The sequence below is a fragment of the Paramisgurnus dabryanus genome, chromosome 12, assembly GCF_030506205.2.
Source record: "Paramisgurnus dabryanus chromosome 12, PD_genome_1.1, whole genome shotgun sequence".
NCBI lineage: Eukaryota > Metazoa > Chordata > Actinopteri > Cypriniformes > Cobitidae > Paramisgurnus > Paramisgurnus dabryanus.
Genome location: NC_133348.1, coordinates 26303189 through 26318399, shown reverse-complemented (window position 1 = coordinate 26318399; position 15211 = coordinate 26303189). Strand labels below are relative to the sequence as shown.

General features: G+C 37.8%; 2 protein-coding genes across 4 annotated transcripts in view; one reads left to right on the top strand and one right to left on the bottom strand.

Annotated features, from left to right (window-relative positions):
- Window positions 1-3260: 3260 nt before the first annotated feature.
- Window positions 3261-6727, top strand: pigc (phosphatidylinositol glycan anchor biosynthesis, class C). Its single transcript, XM_065257360.1, has 2 exons — window positions 3261-3343; window positions 3786-6727. The coding sequence occupies exon 2, from the start codon at window positions 3789-3791 to the stop codon at window positions 4668-4670; it is 882 nt and encodes a 293-aa protein (XP_065113432.1). The 5' UTR covers window positions 3261-3343; window positions 3786-3788; the 3' UTR covers window positions 4671-6727.
- Window positions 6728-6859: 132 nt separating this feature from the next.
- The window catches only part of dnm3a (dynamin 3a), a 70662-nt gene continuing 62310 nt past the window's right edge, over window positions 6860-15211 (bottom strand). For all 3 annotated transcript variants that reach the window (XM_065257355.2, XM_065257356.2, XM_065257354.2), the window contains one exon: window positions 6860-7298. In XM_065257355.2, the coding sequence (XP_065113427.1) occupies window positions 7259-7298 (40 nt within the window). In that variant the 3' untranslated portion in view covers window positions 6860-7258. The remainder of the gene's footprint in view (window positions 7299-15211) is intronic.

The window sequence follows — 15211 nt, the reverse complement described above, 5'->3', positions numbered from 1 at the left end:
CAAGAATACATGACCTACTGTAGTAATGACAGCAGCTTTCCAATCCCTCATCCTTCAATGACAGAGGGGTCTTCTTACAGTGGGCAGCCTGCTAAACCAATGCTTGGCTTTCACTGGCTGGGAAGCTGGGTTTCTCTTTGGTTATTGCTAAAGGGAGCTTGTATTGTAGATAAAAAGCAATCTGTGAAAGTTAGATATTTGATGTTTAGTGCGTGAATCGCTTCAGTACAGGAACATGTGAGTTGTGAAGTTTAAAATTAGGGAAGATTCTTGTACTGTTGCTCAGTCACTGTATTTACAGTTAGGCTATTTCTGTGTTGTTACCATGACAGTCTGCGTCCACTGAGATTGCCTGGGCCCTTTGGGAAGCTGCTCCCACAGTAAAGGACAGCTAAAACTATATTAACTTCAACCAAAAGACGATAACGTAATGTTTATTCTAAAAATTGCGTGAGCCCTTTAACTTGTTTAACACTGCGGACCCTGTCCCATGTCCAGAATAACTTATGACTTAATATAAAATATTCCTTTAATTTGTAATGGTCTGTCATGGATCCAGTACACATATGAGATACAGTTTGAAAGCTTAGACTCTCTACTTTCTGCAGATATTCATCACTTTAAGATATGTTTTACTGTAAGAATGTTATTTACACCATCACCCCCCCCCCCCACAATTTTTTATATGATTTAATATTCACATATTTCATATTTTTTAAATATGACAAACATGGGCAAGACTTATATCAAATGAAAGCTCTCATTCTCAGAAATAAGGCGGCATCTTTATTTTTGTTCTATTATCATCACATATACAACAATCGTCAAATGAATAATGACATAAAAAATCATCCTTTGTGAACGTATGTGAAACTTGAGCGTGACCTGCCTCAGATAGCACATATAGCCACAAATGATACACTTTCTTTTATCTTAGGTCCTACTCTAAACAATGAGTCCATTCATAGCATTTTCTTTGGTTGTGTGCATATATAGTCCCTTGCTATTTATTATATATGCAAAACAAAAAATTAATATTTATATGAAAAATGTATTTTCACACCCTTCAGTAAAATAATAATAACTTTTGAATTGGACATGCTGAAGAGATCATTCTTTTTTTGGGTGTTTACTGTCTGCTGCTGGTAACAACCAGAACTGTCTGCAGTCTGCTAGAGCACCCAGAAACAGAGTTATCTACTTTCAAACACAGTGTTTACAACATAAAAAATGAAAATTTGGTGTTTCGTCACATGAAAAACAACTTAAATAACAGTATCTGTCACAAACAGCAGCTTTTTATGTAACTTTAAAGGGTTTTCTGTAAAATGATATAAAGATATTGGATTTATTTTACTGTATTTGGTTTTGAGGACACTTCAAATTCTTTTTTGCGGAAATTGAAAACAAAAAGGGTATTATTCCTCCCTTCAGTTGGAATAGAATAACTTTTGCATAGATTATGATAGAGAAAAAATTCCTTTTTCCTCTGTAAGCTGACAATTGCTGGAATCAAATAAAACTTTCTGCAGGTTTCGTTACCACTCAGGTCCAGAGTTATACCCTTTATAATAAAAACTTTAGAAAAAAAACATCAAAAAGCGCTGAAAATGATACCAAACTTTTGAATGTACACCTCTGCATGTGGGTAGGGGAAGCGTGGGTAGTCCACATCCAGACTGAAATCCCCAAAATAAGAGTGTAAGAGGTTAAATGATTTTGATTGGCTGTCAGTTTTATTGTTAATCAGCTGGAAAGAAATCGCAATTGTATTAAATTTAGTATGAATTTATAACTTTAATTGTATTCTAAGTACCATTATTTGTGAGTTTAATAAAATTTTAGTTTTTATCTAATTAAAAAAAAACGTCTTCAGACAGATTTTCTCATGATTCTATTTCTAGCTAGTGGTTAACATTTTTGTCAACCACTAAAAGATTTCAAGTTTTATATCTACTTCACTATTTTTGCAGTTTCACAGAATGAATTTTAATTTCTAATCTTATGTCGCCACCTACTGGCAGTAGATGGAAGAATCTGTGACACGGCAAGCCGATCATTTTTAGACATTGTAAAAAGTGAAGAAATAGAAAAAAGCAAACAGATTAATCATGACATTGTTTAAAATGTAAATGTTTTTTTTTTTTTACAGAAGTTGTATTGATTCCTTCGCAGTGTCCCTGATTTTGTGTATGGATGCTTCTGGGTCTTAAAGGAACAGTATGTAAGAAATTTATATCAATTAATCATTAAATGGCCCTGAAATGTCACTAGACATTAAGAAATCCTTTTCATTTCAAATACTTATATCACTGACAACAGCAGTCCGGCCAGGATATTGTCATTTAAAAAGTGGAGTTGCAGCCCTCAACTGATGTTTATGTTGTCGTTTGGTATATTGGCCACCAGCTGTGTGATTGCAGCACCAGTTTCAGCCACACGTTTTGTGATTGCAATACCAGTTTTGGCCACAATCCTACATACTGTTCCTTTAAGTCCTTATGCATGTTTCAAATTTTATCTGGACGTTTGATCTAAATTATGATGATAAAGTCATTTATTGTATAAACGAAGTTTAACAAAGTTCAAAAGAAACATAATTTAATCCAACCAGTCAGCGCAAAGACTGCTGTATCCCGTCCCGTGACCATTTTTACAGCGACTTCGACGCCACAAGAACCCACAGCCGGATGACGTCAAAGTTCCGCGAGAGCTATTTAAAAGCAAACTCCTTCATATGATTTCGCGAATCGCTCTCGCGGTACTTTGAGGTCATCCGCTGTCGATTCTTGCGGCGCCGCATGAAATCGAACAAGCCTATGGCCATGTCTGTACCTCATCTTTGGAGGACGAGTTTAATGCCAAGCGGCATTAATAAAGAGAAGAAGAAGACGACATGTGCAGCTTATGAAAGAGAGCGGTCCTACTAAGTCCCAACTAAGACAAGCTTTAAGAAATATGAAAATCAATTAGCTGACACTTCCAGCTCTCCGTGGAGAAGGTTCCAAACAAACAAGCATTTATCATGAGTTATTTATGTATTTAAATGAACATGATTATTTAATAGAATGTAAAACTCCCTTTTGTGTAACCTTTATTATATGAACTTCCTTTCCATAATGCGCTTCACACTCCTTTTCAGTAGGTGGCGGGAATGCACCTTTTAAGTTGCTTTGCCAACCGCCATTAAATCCTAGAAGAATAAGAACCAGGCCAATGGATGGCGCTCTTTCATTTCAATAGCTCCACCTTTGTTTAGGCGTCCCGTTACTTCCGGGTTGTGGAGAAGGAGGTTGTGTGATGGCATGACAGCAGTGTGAAAAGAGAAAATCCAGTTTATTCGGTAAAAAAAATATAGTTTTGTAATTTTTTTATTGTTTACATGAATGTATTCGCGATGAATAAACTTGAAAGTTATTGTATTATTGGTAAGCTTGAATCGCTGATCTGCTCTTGGTGTATATATGGAGCTGTCCATACAAAGCAGTTTATTTATTTCACCAGTCATTGCTTGGTCGCTAACTTACTTAAACTATTCTAGTCTTACTTTAAGATCGGTCTACCAATGTTAAACCTCTTCATTTATGGGGTGTCGCGTAACTTAGATCCAGGCTTACAGTTTATGTACTTAGCATTTCGTGAGTTAAATGTATCATTGGGAGGTTGATATGTTAGCTTGTATCTACTGAAAGATGTTTTTTGCGTCCCTTGATATTATGACACGATACAAAAGTCTTATTTTGTTGTATGTATTTTTTGATAATGTTTGATGTCTATTTTGACAGGTGATGGGGGCAGACAGTGATCCGGGAGCTCCGGCGGCAGTCCCATGGCGCAAAGTGTTGTATGAGCGACAGCCTTTCCCGGACAATTACGTGGACAGCCGTTTCCTGGAAGAGCTACGACGCAACATCCGGGTCCGTCAGTACCGTTACTGGGCTGTGGTTCGAGAGGCTGGGCTGATCGCACAGCAGGTGTCATGCGTGGCAATCTTTCTCACATTATGGTCTTATATGGAACAGGGAGACCTTGTGCCATCCACAGTGTTGTGGGTCAGTCTGGCTTGTGCTCTGTTGGGCTACGGACTCTATGAGATCCTGGGAGGAGCCGAGATTCGAGAACGCACGCGCCTGGCAGACCTGCAGAGTGCCACTATCTTCCTGGCTTTTACTTTTGGGTTCTCCCCGGTTTTAAAGACACTGACCGAAGCGGTTAGTACAGATACTGTGTACGCCATGTCAGCCGGCATGCTCTTGGCACACTTGGTGTCTTTCCCCTATGCCCAACCCAGTCCGCCGGGCAGCCTTTCACTCAACGCGGCCCTTTTTGGGTCGGTGTGCCTGGCATCTCGGTTGCCCGGTGCCCTGCATACCTTCACGATGCTGAGCTGTGCTCTTCTGATATTTGCGCTTTGGCCCTGCCTGCTTCATCGTATGAGGGAGAAGGCGACGTGGAGCTTCCCGTGGGCAGCCGGGTTGGTGTGTTTGGGTGGTGTGGGGGGTCTGGGTAGTCTCTGGCTTGAAGGAGCAGTGCTTCTCTCCCTGGCTCTGATAATGCTTACTTTCCTGTCTCCGCTGTTACTAGTCCACCTGCAAAGACATAAGGACAATATCCATGGTCCTTGGGACGAGGCAGAGATCAGAGAGGACCTCTCACACTTCCTGAACTGAAATAAAACCTGCTCGGGCTACAGGATTTTAAAGAAGTTGTTACTATAAGGCTAATTCACACTGATCTGAAAAACACAAATGCTGACTGTTGACATTTGTGGGATTAGTGTGAATTAGTCTTCAGATGTTTTCGATAGAGTCTTAAGAAGGTCTTCATTTTAAGACTTGTGTGCACTTTTCCAAGCTCAGGGAGAAATTAGTACTGTGTGCCAGAGATCTCATATGGAATGGTTTGCAACTATTAAATTTGTGATTTTAAAAGGGACATTTTTTTTAAGATGTCAAATAAATCTTTGGTGTCTCCAGAGTACATATGTGAAGATTCAGCTAAGAATATCATATAGATAATTTATTATAGCATTTTAAAATTGCCACTTTGTAGGTATGAGCAAAAATTTGCCGTTTTTGATTGTGTCCTTTTAAATGCAAATTATTTGATCTCTGCACTAAATGGCAGTGACATGGTTGGATAGTGCAAATTAAGGGGCGGTAATATGTCCTTCTGACATCACAAGGGGAGTCAAATTTAAATAGCTATTTTTTCACATGCTTGCAGAGAATGGTTTACTAAAACTAAGTTACTGGGTTGATCTTTTTCACAGTTTCTAGGTTGATAGAAGCATTTATAGCACTTAAAAGTCAGATTTTCATAACATGTCCCCTTTAACACTCCCATATCATATATTACCCTGATACCAAAAGAATAATCTAATTGCAAAAGTAATTCATAATTTGCAAAAGAAAATGAGCCCATAACAGAAGCAACTGTTAGCCAAAATTGTAATTGCCAGTATTCTGTTTTATTATTTTCATTTGTGATTCTTAATAGATTCTCAATACTGTATTATGTCATTCAGTCTGTGAAAACCCAGCTGATGTTATTTTTCCTACACAATGTTAAGAAAATTCTGTAAACAAAAAATATAATCTTAATGTCTTTAATATTGACTGAGCAAGGTAATAAAAATACTAAACTCTAATTTACATTTTTATGGATTTGGCAGATGCTTTTATCCAAAATCACAAATGTAATATCTCTGGCGCAAATATTTTATGTCAACAGTAGAAAAAGATGATTTCAAAGATTGAAATCAAACTTTAAAGCTCATAATCTCATAATAAGATGAAGACTTTACTTTGGATTTCAGACAGGGTCACATAGTGTTAACTGTATTGATTTACATAAAATGCGTTTACACTAATTATCACATAATAATGTCTTTGAGTTTCTATTTTATAAAGGATGTTTTGGGGTTAGGTGCAGTATGATCCAAGCATGTTCACCTTAATGAACTATGTGGACTGTAGGAAGCTATAAACTCTTAAAACAGTATTTATATAAATGCAAGGATGTTGCAGAATTGTCTGGGTTTAATTATTAAATGGTTTAATGGTTGTTGTTTTTTTAAGAATACATTTATTAACACTCATTGTGTTGAAATAAATATAGTTCTTAACAGTGATGTTTCTAGATTTTTTACTATTACAGTACATGCCTTAACTCAGCATTAGTTTGTGTTTAAGTAAAAATACATTTATGTCTTAGTTCATTATGATTCATGGACCCTTATTATAAAGAATAACCAGAATTTGTGTATAATGTTACATTAAAGGTAATAACCATTGCTGCAACATATTTGCCCACAAGATGTCAGTCTCATACAGTATTGGTTAAAGCATTATATGCATTGTTACATGCAAATGGCATTACAACATTTAATGCCCCTCTATTGGTTTTTCTTCAGTCTCATAACTGAATTTTAATATAACAGTGGTATATATTCATAAATACAGCACATAACCCCAATGTTAGGGTGTTAACTCAAAAAGGCAAATTATTTAAGGTACATTGAATAGCCCTAAGTGGGACATTTTTTTTTTAAATTCAGAATTCTGTGACATTGCAATGTGTAGCCAAAACATTAAATCCACACCCAACCCCAGGATTTTGATTACATGTCACAACTTTGCTAACCCATAGTTTCAATGGCAGTCATGTATTTAGGAGGGACTTACAAACACTATGGATATCCCACTTTAGGGCAGCTCACCCCTATCATTCACATAGCACAAACAATGCAAGATATACACGGCTGTTCATGTTTAACAAAACCGTCTTACAAGTTTGTTCAAATTTGTAACTCCTGAATGCAAGAAATTGTTTTATTTTCTCTCAAGGACACAAAGTATTTAAAAAAATCCATTTTATTTGAGGCAATAAACTCACTCAATACACTCATATTGTAAAACAACACATACAATGTTGATCCCAGCTAAAATGAACATGTATGTACAAAAGAGTAACAAACTTTCCAGCATGAAAAGTTTTGCTCACTAAAAGCAGAATTATTGGGCAAAGAGATTATTTGGCTCAGTGGAGATCTGCTTTGCTAAACCACAATCTGTCTAAAAGCAAAGATCCAGAACTGATTCAAGGTCTGCATTTACAAAATAAATTCCACATTAAAACAAATAAAACTGAGTGGAGAGTATCAGGTTTTTTTAAAGGCAGTTTAATGAAAATGTAAGCAGATTGTGTAATTGGTAATTTTTCCCTTGCAGGTGGGTTTGATGATGGCACAGGGGTCTCAGTGTGTCTCTTGTGTGGGTACCGCCGGTGGTTGTCTCCTGAAACACATTAGACATAACCCAAGCTTTTAGAAGAAACTCTGAGAGGTCAGCAGTAAGAACTCTGCCAATTCAGATAATGGAAATATCAACAATCTCTGTTTCAGATGGCTGCATGTGTTTACAATTGCCTGTGTGTATGTTTTGTTTCTGAAAATAAAAGTTAAAATGAAAGCAAATGCCCAGATCAAATCTATACAACAGAAAGATTTTTCTTTAGATAAGTCACATATGAATACAGAACCCTGCAGATTATTTGAGAAGAGGAACATGAATTCCACAGGCAAACACTTATAGATGTATAGCTCAGTGGTGGAGCATTGCATTAGGAGTGCATAAGGTCATGGGTTTGAACCCAGGGAACGCACATACTGATTAAAAAATTAATACTTTGTAATGCACTGTAAGTTACTTTGGATAAAAGCGTCAGCCAAATGCATAAAAATGTATAATTAAGTGTGCTTGCAAAAAGCACGCTTATTGTTCTTCATGAGTTTACTTATTATTATTTTTATTATTCCGCCCAAATTTTTGGCAAGCTCCGGCGAGTAGGCCGTTTGACACAAAAACCCCATACAAACTTTAAAATGTTCGGGCGGTGCTGGTCTAAGTTGCTTTTCTGGACGGATCCATGTCGTTCTTCCGCCATATTGGATTGAATAGAAAACCAAAAAAAGATTCACATGTCACAAATTTTGTCTGAACTTCACAAAACTGGACATACATGATCCTTGGAACAAGCCTCACAAAAGTAACTAGAAGGATTTTTATATTTTCCGGAAGCGTTTGTCCGTCACAGTCCCAACGAAATGTGTGTCAAATCTGCCAAAACAGGAAGTAGTTCATGCAGGAACGCTTTCATGATTGAAACCAAACTTTACATGAACTTAGGACTCCAATGTGAGGATGCACAACATCAAAAAACTAAATTGGCGGCACCAGAGCAAGCACACTTATACAGTTCCTCCAGAAATGCATTTTTTTACTTATAGTTTGTTGCTTTTTTTAGAGGTGCACATATTTAAAAAATGTTTAATAATAGTGATTTTCACACTATTATTAAAAGAGACCTAAAAGTGAAATGTATCATTACATAAAATGTATCATTATTACAGAGCAATATTTTAAGCACCACAAAATCATGCTGTTTAAAAGGGTAAATGTCAAAATATGTACCCCAGCTGTCACTGGGACGGTACCCTTTATGGCAATTGCATGGTTGGATAGTGCAGGTTATGTGGCGGTATTATCCCCTTGTGACATCATCAGGGAGCCAAATTTCAATTACCAATTTTTCCACATACTCGCAGAGAATAGTTTATCAAAACTAAGTTACTAGGTTGATCTTTTTCACATTTTCTAGGTTGATAAAAGCACTGGGGACCCAATTTTAGCACTTAAACATAGAAAAAGTCAGATTTTCATGATATGTCCCCTTTAACACAATTATACTTGCTGCGATTATGAGCTTAATCCCATTATTATAATCAAAGTATTCTGTTTACATAAGGTAAAGTATAATCGCAAAATTGCCAAAATTCAATTATAATCCCATTATGAGGGTGCATGTTAACGGTAACAAAGGTACACTGTTAGTAAAAATTGTCAATATATGTACCCCAGCTGTCACTGGGGAGGTTCCCTTTAAACGTCCTATAATATGTACCATTTAGGTACCTTTGAGAGACATATTTATCGTTGAGGTACTAATAAGCTCTCCTTGGTACCAATATGTACCTCTGACATGCTAATATAAACTCTTTAGGTGCAAAGCTGCACTTTTTTTTAGTGCAGAGATTAACTCATTTGCATGTTAAAGGACACACCAAAAATGGCAAATTTTTACTTAAACCTACATAGTTGAAATTTTAACATGCTATAATAAACTATCTATGTGGTATTTTGAGTTAAAAGTTCACATATGTACTCTGGAGATACCAAAGATTTATTTGAATCTTAAAAAAGTTTTGTGAAATGTCCCCTTTAAAACACGTGGTGTATGCCATTTTTTATCGCATTATGCGCCTTTGTAATCCAAGGCTTTGAACCGGTTCACAGAACGAAAACGAAAACCAGAAACTTTTGATGTTTTGCAAGGAACAGAAACGAAACCAGAAACTTTCAAAAAATATATGTTCCGAAACAGAAACGTTTATTTAAAATAATGGTAACTGGTTAATACCGTTTTTTTTTTCGTTCTTTGACAAGATTTCTGTGCAATACTCGAAGTTCACTTCCGGTCGTCGTTGACTCATCTGAGAAATGAGAAGCTTGCCTCCATCAAGTAGTCTACTCAAGCCCAAGTCTCTAATGCTCAATCATAAGAGGTAAATATTGTAGGCTACCAAGTATCTCAAGATGTTTGTTTTTTTACTAATTAGTGGTGTAACGGATCGCAGTTGATCCGTGATCCGTACAGATCACGACCCACGGTTCGGCTCGCATGCGATTCGCGGATTAATACGCAAATTTAGATAGGGTGAAAGTTGATTATTTGCACGGGTTTTAAGGGCTTGCAAATGTTAACGCTTAAGTGATTTTAAACAATTTAACTGCAAAAAGACGCTAAAGTGAGCAATTTTCTGTACGCACATGGGGTTGAATGTGTCCGGTCCAACTCACCCTTGAAGGATAAGAACTCTTGATGTATAAACTTGAGAGAAAGTTGCGCTACTGTGTCTCATACTGTAGTCCATTAAAATACATTTGGTGAATAAAGCACTGAAAAACAACATAATTTTCACTTTATGTGGAACGATTGTTTATGCTGGTGCTTCTTTCCAAAGCGCTGTTTGGAATTTGTCCTCCGTCTATGTGTGTGCCCGTGTTTAAGTGCACTCAACAAATGTAGGTTTAATGTCCTAATGATCGGCCTACTTATTTGTATGTCCCACAGCTGACATGGAACGTTATTAACCGGTTCAGGAACGTCAATTTCAGGGTTGAACCAAAAACCAGAAACGTTAAAATACTGTTTCTGTTAGGAACGAACCAATTGGGAAAAAAATCTGGTTCAAAGCCCTGTTGTAATCGCATCTATACTGCACAAACCTTAACCGCAAATTCGTTTTATACTTGACATTAGAAAGTTATCCCTGAACTCTGTCAACACGATTCTCCAGAAAAAGCTAAAATAACGCGACAGCTGCGTATAAAACCGTTACAGCCACTGTCATAATATTTGTGTCTTCATCATGGCACAGAATAACGAAATACGTCCATAAGAATGTGTTTGTCATTTAACGCAAGTACACAGTATATGTGAGTTCATCATTGGGCTATGTGTGAATAATAAGCACAATTATTAACAAATAATCAGAAAATAAAAACCTGCATATAACTAGAAGTAAAGAGGTTAGCAGTCATGTAAACATCTAATTACTGGGATTAAGTCCTTACTCAGATTATTGGAAATAATCGCATTATTGGTGTACATGTAAGCGTAGTCAATGACGGACCAAGTTGACTTCTAAGCGGGTGTTGTGTGTGTGTTGAAATATATGTAGGAGGAATATGAGTCCAGCATTCCTGCAGTGCTGGTCCTGGAAAGATCCCTGTGGAGATGCAGGAATCTCACTCTCTAATGGAGCTGGCAGAACGAGCAGGTTTCTGGGATGGGAAAGAAAGGCGAACGACTTTTATTTTTCCCGAGCTGCGGCGAGTGCAGGACTGTGGTTTTGCTGAAAGAAAGAAAGAGGATGGAGAAGATGGAAAGAAAAGCATAACATTTCTTGAAGAACCGTACTAGATATTACAGCCTGGAAATACCAGGGGTTTACTGGAACACAGAAAGAAATAATTAAGTTAAATGTACAAGAATTTACAAAAATAATATGTGGGTGTAATTGCAATGTCACTGGGGCGGTACCCATGAAAAGAGTTCATACAAGTACCTCAAAAGTTCCAAATGTATACATATCTGTACCTAAATGATACATATTAGGACATTTTTAATGGGCACTGCCCCAGTGACAGCTTAGGGGTATTTTTTTCTGACAATGTGGGGTCGGTAGGCAGCTCACTAAGTTCTAAGTGCACTAAAGTGATGTTGGCCAGGGTCACAACACAACTGTGAAAAGGTTCAAATGAGTTCTGCACAAACTGCAGGAAAAATGGGGTATGGGGGTGGAAGAAAAGAGAGGGAAAGTTGGAGAGTGGGGATGAGTGATTGTGAGAGGAAATGTGAAAAAATAAGTGGGAGACGGTGAGAGAAAGAGAGAGGGAGAAAAAGGAGGAGTAAATGGGTGGAGGTCTAAACAGACCCGTTACTGAACACAAAGGAAATGAGGCAGAAACGAAATGAAAAATGGGCCAAAAATCGAGGTAAGGAATGAGTGACGGAGATCAAAAAAGGGACAAGTAAGAAACAAACACCACTGGAATAGTGAGGAAGAAAAAGATAAAGTCAGTTGGTGAATGCTAATATGAGAGTTTAAACGGTATGATAACTCTCTTTCCATGAAGTCATGCTCTTGGTCGTGTGAAATAAGAAACGCAACAGAAATCCAAACAAAAAAGTCAAATAACCGTAAGACACGTGAGAAGCCTTCTTGTACTGTCTTTGGTGATTTGGCTTAGAAATGAAAAACAAGCTGAGAGCTAGAAAGAGTGAGAGAGACTAAGAGACCATATGTACAAAAAATCAAATATGAAAAACACACTTTCCAGAGGACCCCCACCCATCCCAAGCGGTTTTGTAAAAATTCTGGATCATAAATTATATTTTGCACAAAGTATATTTTGCATAAAGGAAGTCTATTTTAAGGACCATTAACGCTGTGTTCAAGTTTCCAGCGATAAGCAATTTGTCTGTAAACACTAAATGTGAACACTGCTGACATTTACGCATTTGGCAGACACATCCAAAGTGACTTACAGTGCATTGCAACGTACAAGGCAATGCTTTTTATCAGTATCTGTGTACCCTGGGTTCAAATCCATGGCCTTTTTGTGAGGATATACAGGAACACATGCTGAACATTGTGACTCAACCACAGCCATTCAGAAGATATTTTTATGCGTTATGTAGTTATGAGCACTTTTCTCTCTCTCTCTGAGAAACTTGTGATTATAATGCAGGGTTTCCAAACTTTTTTTTTCGCCACACTTAACACTTAATACAATCTATCCTGGCTGGGACCCAACAACATATTTTTAAATGGAAATATGAGGGAAGACACATTTTTTCTCTTTTATAATTTATTGTTATTATTTTTGCTTGTAACTTTTTCAAATGTAAAATAGTACGTATGTGAAATTCTAGCTCAAAATACCGGATAAATAATTTATCATAGCATGTTAAAATTGGCATTTTGTAGGTAAGAGCAAAAATGTGCCGTTTTTGGGTTCGTCCTTTTAAAAGCAAATGAGCTGATCTCTGCACTAAATGGCTGTGCCGTGGTTGGATAGTACAGATTAAGGGGCGGTATTATCCCCTTCTGACATCACAAGGGAATCCAAATGTCAATGGCCTATTTTTTACATGCTTGCAGAGAATGGTTTACCAAAACTAAGATACTTGGTTGATCTTTTAACATTTTCTTGGTTAATAGAAGCACTGGGGAGCCAATTATAGCACTTAAACATGTAAAGATTTTCATGATATGTCCCCTTTTTGAAATTAATTAAAATATTCATATCCGAATTATCATATCCGAATTAATGTCATTTTCATTAGTTAAACTTCTCTGTAAATTGTCATTCAGCGCTATTACAGTCAAGCAACTTTGCATGACCCACCTTATCCCACTGTGCGACCCACAAGTGGGTCCCAACTCACAGTTTAAAAAACTCTGTTATAGTGCTATATAAAATGTCATTCTCAAATGTATAATACAAATTAACCAGACACAAGGTTTAAGGCAGCGTATAACAAAGACAACTCTTAATAGACAACTCTTTACATGCAGTTATGGGGCGGCACAGTGGCTCAGTGGGTAGCACTGTTGCCTCACAGCAAAAAGGTCTCTGGTTGGAGCCTTGGCTGGGTCAGGAGGTCTATCTGTGTGGATTTTGCATGCTCTCTCTGTGTCTGGTTTCCTCCCAAGTTCAAAGCATTGACTGCAAAAAAAGATGGATGTAGTGACCGTGACATCACCCATAGGTTTCTGAAGATCGTTTTTGAAGCCAAAAGTAGACGTGCCTGCCGTCGCCATCTTGGCCGCGCGTCACTGCGCATCACTCGCGGATATCCGAAAATGGGTAAAGAGTCAAGCTAGGCGGGCATGGTTTCAGCAACCAGCCACCTCAGCTTCACGCACGCCTAGCTTTAGGGGGCGTGCACACCAAAGCTTGTACACCCACGGCATGTTTTCGATGAATTCCTACGTAAACTCTGTGTTTTCAAATAAACCAGCAGCAAGTATTTTTTTTCCATGCTGAAAACCGTAGCTCGGCGCTAAGTGTCGAGAGTTGAAAGAGATTCAACTTTGGGTGAAAAGCTCAGCTCGTCAATGTCAGTTCTCACACGGCCCTGCAATCACAGTGTAGGAGGGGCGGGACAAATATCACAATAACCAACCGCCTCACAGCTCAAGTATCACAGCTACCCAATCGCTCGGCTGAAAAAACAGCTGGCAATCGCGCCAACAGGCGTTTTCAGCCGCGTTTAAAATTTTTGGTGTGCACAACCCCTTACTCTAGTGACAGCAGTAGCAGTTCAAGTGGCCACGCCCTTAATTATGCAGAACTTTAAAGCTTAATATAATTTAAACGGATGAGTTACAAAAAAGTCACCCCCTCACAGTTGTCATAAAGGGCAAAATTAGACTCCCTTTTGGAGCCAGCCTCTATCTGCCAGTCGATGAATTGCAGTTTAAATCACTTCCGTATTTGCTTCATCAGAGAGATCGGTGGGTTGCCCCTCAGTCCAAAGGCGTGCAGGTTAGGGGAATTGGAGATTCCAAATTGTCCTTCCCCCAACTTGTGTGTGGATTTACCATGGTGAAGATACAGTGTCAAATCAGTTTTTTTGCGTTCTATGTAAAATTGCTGACACGGTATACGACAACTTATTGGTGTTTCAAAATTATTTTAATAACTTTTTGTCTTGGGTGTCTCTAGATCAGGGATGGGCAACTTCCGTCCTGACCAACTTGCCTCAGCACACCTGCCTAAAAGTTTCTAGTATGCCTATTAAGACCTTATTTGGCCTCCAGGACCAACGTTGTCCATCCCAGCTCTAGATGCTACCAACTGAATGCGTAACTCGAAATGCATTTGTCAAAAGAATTTAGTTTGTGCATTAGTAGTTTTAAGCAAAAACGTAAGTAAAACTTTGGACTGTTGGTGGCGCTAGCGGGTTTGAGATAGAGACTCCAAATTTAGTGTGGCAACAAATTGAACCATTTTCTCACCATAAATATAATAGATGGACTGCTGGAATTTACAATCTACTTCAATAAAGCCATTTTAATAGTTAACATCCTTGTGTAAAATATTACCCAGAATTTTAAAATAAATTTTTACACAACTCTTTCTGCAAAAAAATATGTTTGTTGGTTTGATTTAAAAGTTACACTCCAATGTGCTTGCGTGTGTGAATAAGTTTGTACATCTGCTCAATTTTTCTTTACCCTTAGAGCCATATGTTTACTGAACGTGTAGACGGCTTTGTCTGTGATCTAGTGCTGTAGTTTTGGGACCAGTCAGCATGTAGTCTCATCTATCATGCATGTGATGGTAGGTATGCCTATATTTCATGAGGAGTTTTTTGGGTCTCCGAGTTCACCGCTTTGAGACTAATCCTAAATACAGGTCCAAGTATGAACCTTATTCTCAAGATACCAAGGGTCTTATTAGATGTGTTTGGTAAGTGCATAAATCCCAACATTTGGAAAGTATAACAGAACTAACTGAGCTTAAATTCTTTCCTGAACATATGCCTGTAGTGTTTCTGACTCCCATGCTGCCTT